Source organism: Phocoena phocoena, chromosome 20 (genome assembly GCF_963924675.1).
Source record: "Phocoena phocoena chromosome 20, mPhoPho1.1, whole genome shotgun sequence".
NCBI classification, from domain to species: Eukaryota; Metazoa; Chordata; class Mammalia; order Artiodactyla; family Phocoenidae; genus Phocoena; species Phocoena phocoena.
The window spans coordinates 46,057,425-46,077,009 of NC_089238.1; the positions used below are offsets into that span (position 1 = coordinate 46,057,425).

Genomic DNA, 19,585 nt, shown 5'->3' on the forward strand with positions numbered 1-19,585 from the left:
CATACAAGGTTTTAATCTGCGTAGTTTTCTCAGTGGGAAAATAGGTCTAAGCCTAAGCCGTCCTTCTCCCCCACCCCCAAATCTAAGTGTTCTTTTTGGCAGTGCTTTCCTTGCTTGTTGCAGAAGGCAGGGCTGCAAGGCTGCGGGACCCGCCTCCCAAGAGTGCTGGGCATGGCCTGCTCTGACCCCGTTGCAGCGGAAAGCTTTTCTGGGAAAACTGCTCCCTCCTGGGCTGGGTTGCGCTGGGCCAGGCTGGAGCCTGGTCACTGCTTTCTCCAACCTAGGTTTGCTCTGTGTCCAGGGCAGGGGCTTCCAGTCCCAGTGCCGGCTAGTGCCAGGCGCCATCACCTAGAGCTCCATAGTTTGACTGCTGCGGGGCCTGTGGAGATCCTTTGACCTTACCTCGGCTCCCCCAGGGGACCCTTCCTGGGGACGGCAGCCTGTGTTCCTAGAGTCAGTTCTCTGGCTGATGCCACCAGCCGCAGAAGCCATTCTATAGGTGTCAGGAACTCAAGAGGCCTTGGCCTGCTGGGCTGTACCTGTTGTGAAGAAAGGGGACAGGCTTCTGTGTGGAAGGAAGCAGAAGGCCCCGAGGCTTCCTGTGGATGCCTGGCCTCGGTGCCTCTTCATTTACTCTTAGCTCCACTTCCCAAGAGTAAGGAGTGGCCTGATCTGATCCAGCTCTCAGGCATGGCCCTGCAGCCCCACTGCTCTGGACAGAGGCATCAGATGGCAGTGGCCCGCAGACCTCAGCCTCCAGGACCTTCAGCCTGAATTCACCTCTCCCACCAGCCCGAGTACATCACTTGGAAACACTCTTGTGGCCTCCTCCTGGCTGGGACTGGAAAGGGCCCACCCTGGGGATTTCCTTCCCTCCTCGTGGGACTGGAAGGCTGAGCCAGTTGACATCTGGGGCCTCCAGTGGCCTAGCCAAACTTTGGAGAAAGCTTCTTAGAGTTAAGTGGGTAGAGAAATGGGAGGCTTTTCCAGCCATCCCCTTGGCAGAAGCTGTCCAGAAGCATCCATCTTCCATTTCCTGCCTGGCACTGCAGGTCAGCGAGAATTTATTCAGTATCTGCTGAGTGCTTCATCTGGGGCTTCATGTTCAGGAGTCTTGGTAGGAGGAGAGGACGGGCCTGCAAGCCTAGGGAAAGCTTTGACCTTGCAAAGCTCTGGGTCTCCAGCTATTCCCAAGGTGGCGAAGGACCAACGGGAATGAGTTGCGGAGGGGGGAGGGAGCCTTCCGCCCCGAGCGGTTTTCCAGGGCTGGTCTGTGGACCAGGTGTTGGGACAGAGAGCGCCTGGATGGACCAAAAAGGGAAGGAGGGAGCAGTCACCATCCGGGAGACTGTCCTTGGCCTACTGGAATGCAGGGGGTGACAGCCTGCCGTGGCCCATCCAGACGATGACTCCCCTCCCACACTGAACTGTGCCCTTAGCTGCTGTCAGGTCACCTCCTAGAAGGAAGGCCTTTCTCAGGAGTCCCGTGGCTTCCTTACTTTGCTCCCCAAGCCACGGAGGGTGTGACACCCCTTCCACCTCACCTCTGCCACCTTCCCCTCAGAGTTGCTTTGTCAAATGTTTTCCTTACCCAGTTGCCACCGACCCTTTCACTTCATCGATGGCCAGCTCACTCAGGGACCAGGGACCAGCTGATGTGCCTTCCCCACCCCCCCAACCCGTTGCCATGGTGACGGCAGGCACTCCTCCTCCTGCAGAATATTGCTTTCTTGTAACCTTTTTCCCTCCCTCTTTCCCCCCTTCTTTCTCTCACACAGAAAGAAAGCACAAGTGTTTTATATTCATTCCGCGAAAAGCTGTGTAGTGCATACTAATTGGTGTGGCTTCCTCCTGCTTCTTTGAGCCTTATCCCGTCCTCAGAGCCAGGACCACAGGCCAGCGCAGGCATGGGCCCAGCCGGCCCGCTCTCTGGAAGGGGGACTGGCTCTGCGTTTCTAGAGGCCGAGCAGTGCGTTTATAGCTCTCGGCCTTTTGTCCAGGCCGTGAGCGTGATCAGGGCTGCTGAGATCACCGTGTCCTTCTCCCCGAGCTTCCTGTCCTCAAGCCAAGGGCTGCGAGGTCTCCAGGGGAGTAGAGCGCTAACACCCTGGCTGGCACAGAGACTCAAAGCCAGGTCCAGCTGGAGAGTGGCTCCTCTGTGGTCTCTGTTGCTCTGTCCCAGGCCCCCTGTTGGCGTTGCCCCTTGGAGCCTCTCCTCACTCCCCAGGCAGAGGCAGAGTCCCGGCCTAGGCCTGCGTCAGGATTGTGGTTCCGTAGCCTTAAGTCCAGCACCTGGACTGAGTGGTTTTGCTGCTTGGCTGGGGGAGAGCCAGTGGCTGGACTTGATGGGCCTCGGAACCAGGAGCGGCTCCCCGCCAGCTCCCCACTCTGCTCTTCAGGCAATTCCTTGCCCTCCATTTTGATAGCCCCTCTCAAGCCCCTTGCTCTGGAGGCTGAAGGAGATGAGGGTGTGTTCTCTGACTCCCACTTAAAGGGGGCTCCCACTGTACGGGACAGGAAGGACGCTGTGTGCGCGCGTGTGTGTGTGTGTGTGTGTACAGCAGACAGTGGGGCTGTCTGTTGGCTCTAGCCCCCCGGGGACCAGAGACAGATCTTGAGGCGTGGCCGGGATCACTGAAGGAACCTGTAGACGACATTTCCAGCTTTAATTGTGCAATTGAAGTGTAATTTGCATTCATTTGCCATTTGGTGTTAAACTTTCTAAAATAAGAGAATTCAAAATGCGAAGTGAGAAATGAGAATTCAAAATGCAGCTTTGCTGGCTGTGCTCTCCAGTGGGGCAGGAGGAGGTGTACAGAGATGGGCGCTGCAGACTGTCTTTGGTGCAGAGCTGAAATCTGAAGGCCTCGATGTGTGCGCTGCTGTTCCTGCCCAGTCCCTGATCCAGGGCCACTGACCAAGCTCGGCTGTGGCACCAAAAATCTCAGCACAGAAGTAGTACGTGAAGTATCTCCTGTAATCTTAACAACCTTGCAAGGGCGAGTCCCCATTGGCACATATGAGGAAACTGAGCCCCCCACATCACCTGCAAAACCAAGTTCAGACCTGCCTCTTTTTTTTTTTTTTTTTTTTTTGGTACGCGGGCCTCTCACTGTTGTGGCCTCTGCTGTTGCGGAGCGCAGGCTCAGCGGCCATGGCTCACGGGCCCAGCCGCTCCGCGGCATGTGGGATCTTCCCGGACCAGGGCACAAACCCATGTCTCCTGCATCGGCAGGTGGACTCTCAACCACTGCGCCACCAGGGAAGCCCCAGGGTCCTAGTTCTTGATGACCTGCTTCTGCCTGTGGCTTCTGCCTGATCTCTGCACCAGCCCCACACCCCACTCCGGAGCTGGGCCGAAGCCTAGTTTCCTGGAATGTGCCACAGGGTCTGGCCCAGTATCCATGAAAGGCTTCTGCTAGTTAAGAGAACGCTTTGCGTGCCTTCCTCTAACCCCTGGTTCCCAGGCAAACTGGGGCTCAGGTACTTCCGAAGCCTCCCAGCCCCCCTCAGGCCGAGCTGCTGGCTCCTGTTGCACAGGCACTGCCTTATCAGTGCGTCAGGACCGCCCATCTCCCCCAAGGTCACTCTGGTCCGAGGCAGGGCCCAGTTCAGCCTTGCAGCCTTGCATCTCCTCCAACCAGCACAGGCCCCGGCAGTAGATGCTGGGGAATGGGGGGAGGGTTGGTCACTGGTCCACTGGTGATGTTCACTGGTCCAGGGTCAGGTGGCTGAAGAGCAGGGTCAAGATTGGAAGTCAGGGGGACTCCCATGGTGGCGCAGTGGTTAAGAATCCGCCTGCCAATGCAGGGGACATGGGTTCGAGCCCTGGTCCAGGAAGATCCCACATGCCGCGGAGCAGCTAAGCCCATGAGCCACAACTACTGTGCCTGCACTCTGGAGCCCATGAGCCACAGCTACCGAGCCCGTGAGCCATAACTACTGAAGCTCATGTGTCTAGAGCCCATGCTCCGCAACAGAGAAGCCACCACAATGAGAAGCCCGCGCACCACAACGAAGAGTAACCCCCACTTGCCACAACTAGAGAAAGCCCACGCGTAGCGATGGAGACTCAACGCAGCTGAAAATAAATAAATAAATTTATTTAAAAAAAAAAAAGATTGGAAGTCAGGATTGTGACCACAAAGCCCTGTGTAGCTTATTGGTCTCCAGTTTGTGGACTAGAGCTGGGTTTGAAGTGGACCCCCTGCTGCCTTGAGCCGGTGCCTGTATGTGAGACTGAAGACAAGTGAGGTCATTACCTCCAGTTGGGAGCGAGGACAGCTGCCTCTTATGGCCCAGCCCTGGGGCCACTCACAGGGTGGGGACATCTCACAGGCCAGACCTCTCAGGCAGGGTGGTTCTTCCCAAGCATCTTTTCTGTTAGGGAAATAAGTACCTGCTGGACCTGGTGTGGGTCGTTGCAGCCTTCATGGCGGTCAACGTCTGGCCAAGCGCTGGCCTGGCCCCAGCTGCCTTGCAGTTTTTCTTGCTGACAGCATTCGACCACCAGGATTTGCTGCCCACCTGTGCAGCCAGACCTGAGAGGAGTAGCCTGTGGTTCAGAGGTACAGTCGGCACGAGGGGTGCAGTGGGGCTGGCAGATGCCATGAGATGTAAAGAAACACAGGTTGCCCCCCAGCTCCCTCGGCTCCCCTGTGAGTCCGAGGCAAGTGTGAGATCACGGGGAGTGAGTGAGGCCCCGCCAGCCCAAGCTGTGGGCAGAGCAAGAACTGACTGCTCTGCCAGTGCCCCTGGGCTGGGAATTACGCTGCTGATTTGGGGCTTTGACTTCTTTTTTTTTTAAGATGAATTTCACATACCATAAATCTCAAACTTTTAAAGTATACTACACCCCAAAAAGAAACCCCTGTGCCCCTTAGCAGTCACTCCCCCGGCCCCTGGCAACAACAGCCTACTTTCTGTCTCTACAAATTTGTCTCTTCCGAATGTTTCATATAAATGTATTATATGTGATCTCTTGCAACTGGCTTCTTTCACGTAGCACATGTTTTCAAGGTTCATTCTTGCTGTAGAAGGTATCAGAACTTTGTTCCTTTTCATTGCCAAGTAGTAGTCCATGGCGTGGATATGCCACGTTCTATTTTATCCATTTATCAGTTGATGTATGTTTGGGTTTGTGGTATTGTATATATATATATATAGTAAGAAATACATATTTGATCTTCCTCGTTTCTGGCACAGAGGTTCTAAAACTGTTGTAATTTCCTAACTGAAGAGAGCAGTAAAGATGTCTTTCATCATCCAGTTCCAGGAAGAGGAGAGGGGCTGAGATTGAATCAATCACCAAATGCCAACGATTTAATCAGTTGTGCCTATGTAATGAAGCCCCCATAAAAACCCACAAGGACGGGGTTTGGAGAGCCTCCAGGTCGGATATTCAGGGAGAGTGTCACCCCTGGAGAGGGCATGAAAGCTCTGTGCTCCTTTCCCCATACTTTGCCCTGTGCATCTCTTCCATCTGGCTGTTCCTGAGTTGTATCATTTACAATAAACCACTGGCCTAATGAGAAAAATGTTTTCTGAGTTCTGTGAGCTGCTCTAACAAATTAAACCCAAGGAGGGGGTTCTGGGAACCTTTGATCCATAGCCGGGCAGTCAGAAGCACAGGTGACAGACAGCCTGGACTTAGGATTGACATCTGAAGAGAGCCTTCTGGGGGGCCGTCTTGTAGGACTCTGCCCCCAACGTGTGGGTTCTGATGCTGTCTGCAGATTAGACAGTGGCAGAATCAGGGTGCATTGTGGGATACCCAGCTGGTGTCGGAAAATTGCCTGGTGGTGTGAGATAAAGACATACATCAGAATTGGTGTCAGAATCTTAGGGCTGTCTCCACTTTCTAGCTATGATGAGCAGTGATACCGTGAGCTTTCCTGTGGAAGTTGTGTGTGAACATGTCATCAGCCCCCTTGGGTAAAACACTAGGAACCCATAGCTCTGTTTAGCTGTTTGAGGCACAGTTGGCTTGCTGCTCCCTGGATGGATGTGCCAGATGGAGGGGCTACTCCATGGTGCGGCGCTGCACCATTGCTGCTTTGCTGCCTGTTCCCCTATCCACCTTCTCCCTCTGTGTCCTCTTTCTGCCATTGCTGCAGTAGGCAGCCTTCTGGGGGCCTCCCTTGATGAAGCAGAGGCCTGGGCCTCTCTGCTTCCAGGCCTAGACCCACCCAGGCCCTGGGCTCTTGGCCTGGGCATAGGGGCCACCCTTGCTCCTGCCATCTGTCTGGGTTCTTAGCAGCCACGACTTTCAGCCAGCACGAATCCATTCCCTGCAGGCCCAGCAGTCAGAATGTTCTGAAATCATGTACACCGATGCACAGAAGGGCAGGCTAGTGTGGGTCTGCCCGCCAGGTCGTGGCAAGGGCAGGTGTGACTCATCTGCAGCCCCAGCACCCAGCACAGCGCAGGGCAGGGCTCAGGCAGTGCTGAGAGTCAGCAGAGAGACGAAGGAAAGGACGAGGTTGGACAGATGGGAGGTGGCGTTTGTGTGCATGAGTTCCACGTCCGACGTGGATGGGACCGGGGTGCGGCAGGGTAGGAAGCAAAGCAAGAGGTTCTCGGGGAAGCTGCGTGCCAACCACACCATGCTGCTGGGAGAGGTGGATGGGCCAGAGCTGACAGAGAGGACACCAGGAGGAGAAGTGACAAGTGGGGCAGGGTAGGAAGAGGTACTGGCATGTTACTCGCATTGAGACAAGAATCGCCTTCAAGCTGTGGAGAGAGGATAGTAGCATTATCTTTTATTTTTTTAGATAAAAAATATTTTTATCTAAAAATATTTAAATATTTTAAAAATATACAATTTAAAATATACAATTTGGGCTTCCCTGGTGGCACAGTGGTTAAGAATCCGCCTGCCAATGCAGGGGACATGGGTTCGAGCCCTGGTCCGGGAAGATCCCACATGCCGCGGAGCAACTAAGCCCGTATGCCACAACTACTGAGCCTGCTCTCTAGAGCCCGCGAGCCACAACTACTGAGCCTGCGTGCCACAACTACTGAAGCCCACGTGCCACAACTACTGAAGCCCGTGTGCCTAGAGCCTGTGCTCTGCAGCAAGGGAAGCCACATGATGAGAAGCCTGCGCGCCGCAACGAAGAGTAGCCCCCGCTTACCACAGCTAGAGAAAGCCTGGGCGCAGCAACAAAGACACAACACAGCCAAAAATAAATGAAATATCCAATTCAGTGGGTTTGGTATATATACAAGGTTCTGGAACCATCACCACTGTCTAACTCCAAAACATTTTCATCATCATACAAACAGCCTGGGAGCAGCCTTATTTTGACTATAGTCACCACGTTCCATGGCTGGCCTGTCGAGCCACACACAGCCCACCCACCGGGGCCCCATCCGCCGGTGCTCTGCGTCACTTCCACTGGTTCAGGACTGAAGCCCTTGGTTGCCGTGGTAGTTCTTGGCCTGGGCTCAGGCACAGTCATCCATCTATTGGATGGTGCCTGTTGGGCATCCACTGGGTGCTAGAGATAGTCTTGCGGGTACACCTGTGCTAGGACAGGCACAGTCCCTCTTCAGAGCACAGAGATGAGTGGGGAGCAGAAAAGGGTGGGCAGCCCTGCCTGCAGTGTGGCAAGGGCTCCGCTGGAGGAGCTGGGACAGGTGAGTTACACACGCACACACACACACACACAAACAGGGTGCCCTACCCCCACCCTGGTGAGGCACCACCCTGCTTGCCGTTGTTGCCAGGTGAGGAGCTGGAGGAGATGGGTGCTGTGCAAGGGGAGACAGCCTCTAAAGGTACAAGGGCTTTTTGGATTGTGGGGTCTCCCCTGGGGACCTCTCATATCTTTGTATGAATGTCGCAGAGGTAGCCGAGAACTGAACCTTGTGTCTAGAAGTTGGAAACTTCTCTGTCCTGGAGACCAGAATTACACCCCAAATGTGGCAGGTGGCCTGGGGTCACCTCTGTAGAAGGATCTGCCCTGTGGCCTGGTGGTGGGCTGGGCCGTGGCTGGCACCCCCAGGAGTGTGGCCTGGAGGGCACTGTTGGACCCTTGCACAGGTCGACATCGAGGCCTGGCCAGCCCCGGAGCCCTGGGGCACAGACTGCACCCTGGGGACCATTTAAAATATACAAGAGGAGTGGTCATGGGAGAGCTGACTCCCGGGCCTTGACTCCGGCTTCCTTCCTGCACTTGCCCCCATCCACTGCCTGTCGTTGCTCTCCTCGGCCCATGTCCTTTGCAGAACCCTCTGAGTACTGTTAGAGCCACAGTCTTGGCAGCTCTCACCAGCCCTGTCGCCCTCTGCAGACCCCTTCCCACCCCCTGGAGGGAGCTCTCCGTCTCCAACCACAGCTCAGCACGGAGGTCCTTGTCCCTCATCCTCTGCTTTTCTCCCCCAGGTTATTCTGAAGGATCTGGAGGTATTGGCAGAAATTGCTTCCTCCCCCGCAGGCCAGATGGATGACCCAGGCCCCCTCGATGGCCCTGACCTCCGGGTCAGCCACTCAGAGCTCCAGGTGCCCACCCCTGGCAGAGCTGGCCTACTGAAGACTCCTGGTGAGTCCTTCCCGGAGGGTTGCAGCCTCGGGGACCCTGGGAATGGCAGTGCTCAGTCTTGTCCTGGACCGGCTGGCCTTTTGGCTGTCCCTCTTTCCGCACCCTCCTGCCTCACACTACAGCAGCCCTCCACCCCTGTAAGAGACCTTCACAGCCCTTTTTCCTCATCTCCCTGCAAGTCTCGGGCTTTTGGGCCTTTGGCTAAATATAAAACCATCCGGGTCAGCTGACTGTCTCTTTCCCTGGGGTGGCATCTCCCAGTCAGGAATCAAGGGGCTTCAGAGTCTTGGGTGTCACAGGTTGAAGACTAGGCAGCTGCTCCCTTCCTCATCGAGAAGCTAAAAATAACATGGCAGGCAGCCCAGGCCGGAGAGCAGATAATTCAGACAGGATGTTCCCGGGCAGTCCTTCAACGTGAAGGTGGCCGTGGCACTCCTGGAGCTCACCCCTCAGCGTCCTTCCAGACAGCAGGTGGCTCTTCTCCCTGGGCCTGTGTGACTCCCAGGTCCTCCCTCCCAGGCAGACGCCTCTTCCCTCCAGTGACACGATCCTGGAAAATGCCCAGGGATGCGACTTGGAAGGAAAGTACCCAGCGAATCTTGGGCATTTGCCTGGGGTGTCTCTTTGTCCCCTGAGCAGCTCTTGACATCCAGATACAAGGTCCTAGACCTCCTTTGATGCAGAAGCCAAGAGTCAAGTAGATCTGGGGCCTTTCAGTGGCAGCTTCCCTCCTGCAGCCCCACCATACTGGTCCCAGAAGGCGTCCCGGTACTCGGCCCTGAGGACACCTGCTTGGTGGAATTGGAGGTGACCTCAGGGCTGCCGTTCAATCACAGAACGCCCATGCATTAAAGACATCTGCCTGATGACACTTGAACTGAAGCCCCTGCGGTGGGGTGTCACATAGGACCCCAGGCTTCAGGCTACCGCCACTGTGCACGCTCTTGGGCCTGCAGCTGGTCCCAAGTTTCCAGCTGTTTCTGACCAAAGCAAGGAAGGAGTGAGGGGCTCTAGCAGCAGCCCAGCTGCCTTCTCTCATTTCACAGGACACGGTGCTTTCCCTGCCTGTGAGCCGTTTCCTCTGGGCAGTCAGAGGCCACAGCCGGGAGGCTCCCACATCCTGACCAGGAGACCCCTAGGGAGGAGATTCCTACCCTTTGTCCCACAGCTCAGGAGTCCATTCTCCATCCTGTGTCCCCATGTCAGCACTTGGGCGTCAGCCTGAAGTATCTGGATGGGAGGCAGGAGTGCCAGAGGTTGAGTGTGAGGCCAAGCCTCGCCGCCCGGGTGGGACAAAAGGGGGAAGAGCAGCAGCTGAGGGAGGGGTTCCCACCGGTGCGGCCAGGCCCCCAGATCTCCCTGCCCAGGAAGCAGTTAGCACGCATCCTCAGGGGGAGAAGCTGAGGTAGCATAGCCTCGGGCAGGGGATACCTTGTCCTCCCGGGACTGTCTGTGATCTGTCCCTCCATCTGTAAGGTATCTTTTCTCTTCCTCCCGGGCACAGAGAAGTCGATGACTGTGAAACGCTTACTGGCTAGTGGAGATGGGCCAGAAAACAGCCATGAACAGCTCAGGTCTGTGTTGGAGAGGGCCTGGTCCAGGGAGTTCCGGCAGCAAGCCCTCTACTGCTTGGGAGCAGGGGCTGAAAGGGACTTGGAGGGCAAAGAGGTTGAACCCCAGCTCCTGGCCCTGTCAAGACAGGTGGGCCGCTAGGGAGGCCAAGGTGGTGAAGACTTGCCCCAGCTCACAAGGCTGTCAGACCGGCTCACATCAGCCAGGGCCTCACCCCGAATTCATAGAAAACAGCTGAGTATGCCAGATGGGAAGAAATTCCATCCTGGAAAGAGCACCAAGGAAGTGCCTGAAGCTAGTAATGCTTCCCTACTTCAAGGATACACAGTGCCATGGGCCCCGAGCTCTTAGCCCGAGACCTGTGTGTGCCCTGCAGGGAGTGTGGGAACCACACATGCGTGCTGTCCATAGTTGACCCCAGATCTGTCCGACGGGTCCATGGTTTTAAAAGGTCAAGCTCAAGGTGGTAATAGAAGAGCATGGGAAGCCAGAGCTGTACCCTGTCCCCTCTCCCGTCTCAGCCACCTTGGGGAGGGCACACGCCAGGCCCCAAAGGCCCCAGAGCTGTTAGGATGGTAGGGGTGCTTGTGTGAGTCAGAAAGCACGCAGGAAGTGCGCACTCATTCCCTGCGGCCGCTCTTTATCCCATCGCTTCTCAGGCGTGTGAGGGGGTTGTTCTGTCCGCTTCCGTCTGGCTGTGCACAGAGGCTGCGAGGCCAGCCCCTCTTCCTGTTTGGTCGCTGCCTTCCTCTGCTCTCCAGGGCACAGCTCTGAGAACTTGTGGAGTGCAGAGCTGTGTCCCTTTAAGGTCGTTTGCCACCTTACCGCCACCCCAACCCTCCCGTCCCTGTAAAGGCACTTTGGAAAGCCAAGGAGGCTGGGAGCCAAGCAAAGAGGAAACCGGTGGTGTTTGTAGGGAGCTAAGTGGCCCTGCCTTCCTGTCGGGTCTGTAAACTCGGAGGGTGCAGATTGAACGCAGCAGGAGCGGTAGGGAAGCCAGCCCATTACACGCCTGGATAGTTGCTGTGCTGGCCTACAAGCGCCACAGGAATGGTCCCCAGGGCCACAGGCAGAGTTGTCCACAGGGGATTTTGCTCTCGCCTGGACTAGCATGAACATCTCTGGCTCCAGCACAGAGCGGCAGGGGCAGAGGCGGTGGTCTCCCTCCCCCGACCCCACCCCACCCTGGCCTGCCCCCCTTCACTCCTGACCTTGGCAGAGCCCCGGGGCTGGGTAGAGGGCCACTTCTGGGGCAGTCAAGAGGGGAGCTGCCTGGGTGGGTGGCCCCGAGGGAAGCCTGTGGAAGGCTCCCTGTCTCCCTAACTTGTGTTTTGGTGATATGACACGAAAACAACCGGTTGGGTCCCCTGTGACTTGGCAACTTTTGTGCCTTCTCTGTGTGGTTCCACACGGCTGGGGCCCTGCCAGGCTCTGGGGAGAGGGGATGGTGAGCCCCCTGGAGGAGGCCTGCAGTGGGCAGGCCCAGCAGAAGCAGGCAGGCTCTGGGCTGAGTGTGTCATTGGAGACGGGCCTGGACATCCTGCTGCACGAGACGCAGGCCCCTGGGCCCCGCACCACAGCAGTGTGGCGATCTGGGACCAAAAGTCACCCCAGGACTGACGTTTGCCCCCAAAACCCAGTCTTCATGACCTTCCCTTCTGGCCACGGGGCCCATTCTTGGGATAAAGCAGCTCTTGTCAATGTGCCCTGCAGGGCTCTCTGGTCCCAGCTCTAAACACACGGGTGAAAATGAACGTTCTGATTCAGTTTCGTTGCTTATAGCCCGGCCTGGCGTGACCAAGTGCAGAAATAAATTCTAGGAGAAACCTGGGAAGCCACCCCTGGTAGTTTTGCCGATAGTACCGGTGACTGTAATATGCTGAGCTCTTGCTTAGGACTAGGCCCCGTTCTAAGCACTTCGCATGTCAGCTCACTGAACCCGCCCCGTGGATCAGCCCTTGACCCTTGTGCCATCTCTGAGGAGGGCACTGCTGTCATTCCCACCTGGGCTGGGGGATCATGGCAGCGGTGGTGCTGGCCCGGGAGCCTGGCCTGAGAGCCTGCTCTCTTCACCTTCACACTCAGAAGACAGCAACACACGTGAACCCCACCCTGTCCAGCAGTGATGGTGGAATCGGTGGTCCAGCTTCCTCCTCTGCGTGCTGGGCTGTGGCCTCAGCCTGGCAGTTTTGGGGGGTATCCCTCCTCTTCACAGCGACTTCAGGGACCCCATTCCAGCCTTAAGCCACTCAGCACCTCATTTCCTGTCCTTCTGCTGCCTCCCCCCTGGCCTGCCCTCTACTTCCTCCGGCCACACCAGACCATTTCCCAGCGCACACACCCTTTTCGGGCGGCGTAAAAGCACACGGGTGCTGGGGTTGAAAAGCTCTAGGTTCACAACCCAGCTCTGCCCGGCCTGTCTTGTGACCTTGGGCAAGTGTCCTGCCTCGGTGCCACCTCTCCTTCCTGTGTAAATCGGGTGATGGGCCCCTGGGGGGCTTTGTGAGCGCTTGCATGGAAGGGGGTAAGGTAAATGCCCTGTACGTGTAATGTACTGCCCTTGCTTCCATCCTTCTATGTTACAAGAGCTTACGCGTGCTCCAGGCCAGCTCAGGTGGCTTCTCTTCCATACAGCTTTCTAGGATATGCCAGGCCAGACTCCTTTCTCGCACTTTGTTCCTTCCACCAGTCACACTGTGGGGTTCGCATCTGTTTCCCCCCTGGCCGTGACCTCTTAGACCCCCTGAAAGTGCAGGTTATGGCAGCCTCAGCATCGCCTAGAGCTCATCAGAAATGCAGACACTGAGGCCCACCCCGGAGTCAGAATCACATTCTATCAGGATTGCTGGGTGACTTGTGTGCTCCTCAGTTTGAGAAGCACCAGCTCATACCGCAGGGGCCTGCTATACTCACCTCTGAACCCCCAGCGTCAGGTGCCCAGTAAGGGTCAGCACCCCTCTTTCAGAGTTTCTTAAATTGACAGAAGGAGCGGGTACCAGGACCGATCACCCAGTCCCCATTGTCGGGTCTGAGGCTCCCCTAGCACATCTGCCCAGGCCTTCACTTGTCCCCAGATGGAGAACCTGGCCCACTTCAACCCAGGCCCCTTCCTGGTCTCTCCAGTGCCCCCTTGGCCCCAGCCCCTGCTCTCCCAGCAGGGGCAGCGCGGCCCCCCTCCACCGCCACATCAGCTGGAAGGTCCTCCCAGGCCCTGCCCTGGCCCATCAGCTTATCTCTTGCTCCGAACCAGGCAACTGGAAAGCCTCCTGGATTTGGGTGACTGCCCAGGGCAGAGGACTCCCGGCTTTTCCACAGAAAAGAAAGTTTCTGCCCTTTGGATTGGGTCCCGAGGGTGCCGTTGCTGCAACATCTCAACCACCCTTTTGTCCACACAGCCATAGGGTTTGGGCCCTCTACTTGGTGGACTCCACACCCCCTGAGACCCTGCTTCCCGAGTGGCCGGGGCCTCCCAGTCTCCCGGCCCCTGTTCTGTGTGTAGGCTCTCCCTTCCCTCCTCATCCCCCTCGGTTCCATACCAGCCTCCCAGTCACGCAGCCCGCTCCTCGGAGCACTTCCTGTGCCAGGCATGGCGTCACGCTCCTAACCCCCACGAGGTTCACAGATAGCTACCGGCCCAGAGAAGGTGTCACATCCTCAGGAGTGCCCTGCCAGTCAGCCACAGGACCTGCATCTGCGCCAGGTCCCCGGCCCTTCCCCCTCCTCTCAGGGCAGCGGAGCCAGATGCCCACTGGAGGTGCTGGCCAGGCACATGGCCCCAGCCCTCAGGGGAGGTAGCTGGGAGGGCTGGGAGAGGAGCGGAGACCCTGCTGGGCCCGGGCTGGGCGCCTGGTGTTTTTGCATCTGGTTTTGTTGAGCTGTAACTCGCGTTGTGTATTGAGGCCAGAGCTATTTTTATCCTGACATGTGAGGCTCCTTCACGTCATAGCCGCAAAGCTCAATCCAAAACATCCCAGGGAAGGCTGTTTGTAAGACGTTCTCCAGATTCTCATGTCGCCACATCAGGTTTCACTTAGTAACATCTGCAGGGCTGGCTCCCTGGCCGCCCACGCCCCGGCCTGGTTTTGTATACAGGGTGCTCCCAGCAGTATCTGTTGGCCCCTCGGCCAGCCGGTGGTCACGTGAACATCCTGCCAGAGCCCACTCCTCTAAACCAGAAATGCCAGGCAGGCGGCACTGGGACTGGTCCTCGGCAGGAGTAGAGAATGGAAATCCCACTCTTCTCAGCCCCTCAAAGGGCGCCTCCCTCCTGAGACCCGTGTCCAGGTTGCTCCCAGCCCTCTCCTCACTTCCCCACCTCCTGGGCCCCCGGCCAGAACAGCTCCCCGACCGTCCGCGGCGGGCCTGGAAGACCGTGTTATCAGCAGTGTCTCCTGAGTCAAAGCCTCCCAGCCCTGTCGTCCCAGCAGATCCTCATGTTGGAGGGCGGGCCCTGACTCCGGGCGCCGGGCCCCTCTCTGGCTCTGCCCTGTCCTAATGGGCCGGCAGCATGTAGCCCCGGGCCCCTCCCGAGGGAGAGCTGAGCCGAGTAGGCTTTTATGGGCTGCTGAGAAAGGAGGCCGATTCCCAGCCGAGCTTGTTAAGCACGCAGACGAGCGAGAGGCAGAGGCGGCCGGTGGAGGCGCTGTGAGCTCCCCACGGGGAGGAGCAGGCTGCGGTTGGGCAGAAATTAGTTCAGTTGAGAGAGGCCTGTCATTCCCTGTAGTAACACCCCTGGAGCGGGTTTGTTCTCTCTGCACCCCATCTCCTCCTCCCGTGCCTGCAACCTTGCCTGGAAACATCTCACAGGTTCCACCTCAAGCCAGCTGGGCCAGAAGGGCTGGTGAATCAGAAAAGTGGCCGGTGGGGCCAGTGGGAAACAGGCTGGGAAGGACAGAATAGGCCCTCACCCTGTCCGTGGTGAGCACTGAGATGTGCCCCATCCTTGCCCGGCCCACCTGGCCAGTGTTGCCCTTCCCCCCGAGCTTCCCAAGGCTGCCGCCCTCTCCTGCAGAGGCTTCTCTCAAGGGCAGTGGCCCTGACCAGAGCCCGTTCTGGTGGGTGGGAGCCTGAAGGGCCACCGGCCTCGGGCAGCTCCCCCGAAGCTCCCACCCTCCTAGTCTCAGCCTCAGGAAGGCGCCCGGCGCCCACTTCGGTTGCACCCGGCCTGCTGCTCCTCCTAGTGCTTAAGCCGAGCAGCGGAAGCTTTCTCAGTAACCACTGCACTGTAAGAATGGGAGGCACTCGACATGGCTTCTCCCAGATGTGGCTCTGCCCCCTGCTGCCTCCTAAGGGCCTCAGCTCCAGGGGCCACCATGCGGGCCTGGACGTAGAGAGTGGATTGTGGGGCCCAAAGCGGGCTGTGGCTAAGGAGAGCGGCGACATGTGCGGAGCAGCCCCAGGCCTTCTCTTCTGCCGGTCTGTCAGCTGAGAGGTGGCCAGATCTCCCTCCCTGAATGTGGGGGGTGGGGGAGGGGTCCCAGGCGATCCCCTCTCCTCACAGCCTCCCTGCCCCCCAGCAGAGGACTGTGAACTCGTCCCAGATCTGACATTCCAGACTATCCCCAGCCCTCAGTCGTCCAGTCCGAGACTCGGAGAACGGGAACCATTTGCCTCATGCGGTGCTCTGGGTTATGGCACGTTTGCCAGGGATAGCAGCCCCGGTTTACCGAGATCAGACTATTTAGGAAGCCCCAGGCCAGGTACGTTACATGTTTGTCTCGTTTAATGAGGGCTCTCATTGCCCCCACTTTACAGATGAGAAAACTGAGGCTTAGAGAGGGTAAGAGACTTGCAATTCTGGAGCTGCACAGCTAGTCAGTGGTTGAGTGGAGGTCTGATCTGAAGCCAGGTCTGATGGACTCCCAAGCCAAGCCCTAAACACCATGTTTCGTGCTTCCCACTGCCTCTGTAGGGACAGAACCACCCAGCACCTCTCCCCAGTGCCTGCCCAAGACACCCAGTCCCTGGAGACTGGAGACTGTGGCCCCAGATGGGGAGGATTTCTTTTTGGTCAGCCCCTGTTTTGGTCCCTTTGTCCTTTGGAACCTAAGCCTAGAAAAGGGGTGGGACAGAGGTGTACATACAGAAGCTAGAAGGGGACAGGGACATAAGGAGTCATCATGAACAAGCACCCAAGAGAATGCTGCAGGCAGCTGGGCTCCAGTCCACACACACCTCCACTGGGGGGCGTGGGGGGAGCCTCTGCCCTCCGGCCAGGCCACCATGTATTCCGGCAGAATACATATCCTCAAGTGTGGGGAGGGGGACAAGGGGCTGAGAGGCAGCCAGGCTGCCTCCGCAGCTGTATCTGCAGCCACCTCTTTGGAGATCAGCCCCAGCTGGGCCTGGGGTAACTCGATCTGTGAGAATGTGACACTTGATTCTGCAAACAGCCCCTCTGGGCAGGGAGCAGAGACTGTTTGCCATTCCAGAGTCACTCAGGACTGCCTGGGCCAGGCTCTTCTGGACAGGGACCCAGAACAACACACTGCAAACAACAAGAAATTCAATGAGGCCTGTCCTTGAACTGGCTTCTCGCCCCGTGCACAGTTCACAGGAGCTGTAAAAGAGGTTCAGGAGAGAGGACAGTATTTTGAAGGTGTGGCTCCTGGTAAGAAATCCTCATAGAGTAATTCACAGCCAGGAAAAACAAAACAGGAAACACCTTTTCCAGTTCCCAGCCACTTCCTCGTAAGGACCACGTGAGGACGTAAGGAAGACTGAGTTCAGCAAAACGACAGAACTCCTGGGAGAAGGTTTTACTGCTGCTTCCTGGCATCTGATGAAGTCAGCCTGTAGGGGCTCCTCTGTAAGGCTCACTTGTAGTGCTCTGGACGACGCTTCCACACGTTCCTGTTTTGTGCTCTAGGCTGCTGCTTCTGGGAGCTGATACTCCTTGCACAGCCAAGCTTGATTCCCAGAGACCCCCCACGCTGCCTGTTTCACTAAATCGTACCCTTTAAAAGGGTGAACTTTATGGTATATGAATTATATCTAAGTTAAGCTGTTATTTTTTTTAAAAAATCAGATGTCCTGTTAATGCCTCAGGCAGATGGAATGAGGAGTCCTAGCATCACTGACACCTCTTTCCAGCAGTGCTGTTGAGGTCATCATGTGTTAGAAAGGAAGGACGGGGGGAGATCCCAAGGGGTGTGTGAACAGACACTACGTTGGGATCACCCAGGCATTGTGTCAGCCTCGCCCTAGTCCTCTCCGCACTGGAGGCCTTCCATAGGGGACCATGTGCGGGGCTGGGGCTGGGACGGGGTTGCAGGGACGGTGTGGTGACGGCTGTATCTGGCTTTCAGTGTATTTTCAGCTGGTACACATAAGAGGGAGACCTCGAGTGTGCTTCTGGTTGTAAAGCCAGCTCAGGGTCTTCAAAGTACTACTCTAAAAGAGCATCTTTGCCTGAAGATGAGGAAGAATCTCTGATTTCAAAACATTGTGTGCAGATGGAAACGCTCGGTCACGTTCTGTCGGTGTGTGCTGTCTTGACCCTGGTGGCTGTGTGCATCATTGACTTATTCTTAAGCAGCGGCGGGAAGGGAGTATGGCTTCTGCCTCGCAGGATCTATCGGCTTCATGGACCATCGAGGTTGTGTGTCTGCCTTCTCTCTTCTCTTTGACTTGCCATTTGCTCTTAACCAGTCAAACAAAGCCCAAGTGTATTTTATTTATTAGGATAATGAGTAAAAAAAAAATTTTTTTCCAAAACTTTCTGACACCTAGCAGCAGGTCTCACACGTAGGAGGCGTTCACTAAGTGATGGAGGGTCAGCTGGAGGGGCGGACAGGGAAGTGGGTGCCTTTTGCAGTAAGTGGAGTTGTATCAGCTTGCGCACACTTGTTTGGTCCTGGCTTTTTTGCTGCCAACGTGGCCCTTGATTGAAGGTGTTCCCTCATCCTGTTACACAGAGACTCTTCCCCCATCTTTTTGGCGTTGATCATTGTTTATATTCTGTGGACACGTAGAATAAATCCCGGCTCTGTCCCTTTCTCTATAGGTACCAAAGGCTTGGAGTGTTCTCCTTCGACTCCGACCATGAACTCCTACTTTTACAAGTTCATGATCAACCTTCTCAAGAGGTTCAGCAGTGAACGGAAGCTTCTGGAGGTCAGAGGCGGCTTCATCATCAGGTTAGCCTCCGCGTACCTTCTGTGGTCCCACAGCCTCGTCTTTTCATTCTCCTACCATACAAGGGGTCAGGGCAACCATTTTCGCTTCCACTCCTCTCTCCTCCTTTTCCTGACCTTTGAGCTCTTAAAAGAAACAAAGAAGGTTCCCCCTTCACACCAGGTTGCTGGTGCTACTGACATGGGTTAGGTCGATGTCACCATTTTTCGAACAAATGAATTCGTTTTTCACTTGTTGAGACAGCTTTCCTTGAGGCTAAATATCCTCTCATTGAACACTCTTGTGGGAGTCTTCAGGGAGAAAAGGAGGTGAGCCAGACAGAACATGAACCTGGCTGCGCTGGGTGCCCAGCTGTCAGCACACCGTTTAGCCACAGCTGGTGGCAGCAGTGGCTCTGGCGGAGCCAGGTTCTTGTGCTGTGTGAGCCCAGCCCCGGACAGTCCCAGGGCACCAGCCCCAGTCCCTGGAAGCCTCCAGAACTGTCACCGCCAGCAGTATGGCCAGGTCTGGCCCTGTGCCTCTTGCTTGGCTCCAAGGAGCAGGGTCACCAGGAGAGTAAACTTAGGCCAACAGAAATCTAGAGGGGACACAGATTTCTCCAGGCTTCCCAGAAAGCCAGGCAGAGGAATTTACCAGAATACTCTGAGTGACCCTAGATACTCTACAGCAGTGGTTCTTGGCCCTGACTGCACGTTAGGTCACCAAGGAGGCTTGAAAAAGAAGGTGATGGCTGGGCTCCACCCTGACCAGTGAAATCAGGACCTCTGGGGCGACGGAGGTTAGTAAAGCCATCCAGGGTGCTCAGGAAGCAGACTAATGTCCCAGGAGTTGGGGGGCTCCTGATCAGGGCCATCTGGGGGTCGGGGAGTTGAAGGAGAATTCCAGGGGGAGGGTCCACCCTGCACAGAGGCTTCAAGGCAGGAAGGACGTTGGAGAGTTCATTTTGCTGTAGACCAGAAGGCGAGGGGAGAGGGGCTCAGCCGTGTGAGCTGGACTAAGGACTGGGGCCCTTACCCAGAGGTCAGCGGGAAGCCGCTGAATGGGCTTGAGCAGGGGAATGGTGTGACCGGATTGCTGCTTTTTTTATATATATATAAATTTATTTATTAATTTCTATTTTTGGCTGCGTTGGGTCTTCGTTGCGGTGCGCGGGCTTCTCATTGCAGTGGCCTCTCTTGCTGCAGAGCACGGCCTCTAGGCGCGTGGGCTTCAGTAGTTGTGGTTCGCGGGCTCAGTTGTAGTTTGCAGGCTCTAGAGCGCAGCCTCAGTAGTTGTGGTGCACGGGCTTAGTTGCTCCGCGGCATGTGGGATCTTCCTGGACCAGGGCTTGA

At 56.5% G+C, this 19,585-nt stretch overlaps 1 protein-coding gene across 1 annotated transcript in view; it reads left to right on the forward strand.

The window, feature by feature from the left end:
• The window catches only part of VAC14 (VAC14 component of PIKFYVE complex), a 97,915-nt gene that overhangs the window by 41,723 nt on the left and 36,607 nt on the right, over positions 1 to 19,585 (forward strand). Inside the window, exons 13-14 of the mRNA XM_065898714.1 lie at positions 8,390 to 8,546; positions 18,124 to 18,256. Coding sequence (XP_065754786.1) covers positions 8,390 to 8,546; positions 18,124 to 18,256 — 290 coding nt within the window. The remainder of the gene's footprint in view (positions 1 to 8,389; positions 8,547 to 18,123; positions 18,257 to 19,585) is intronic.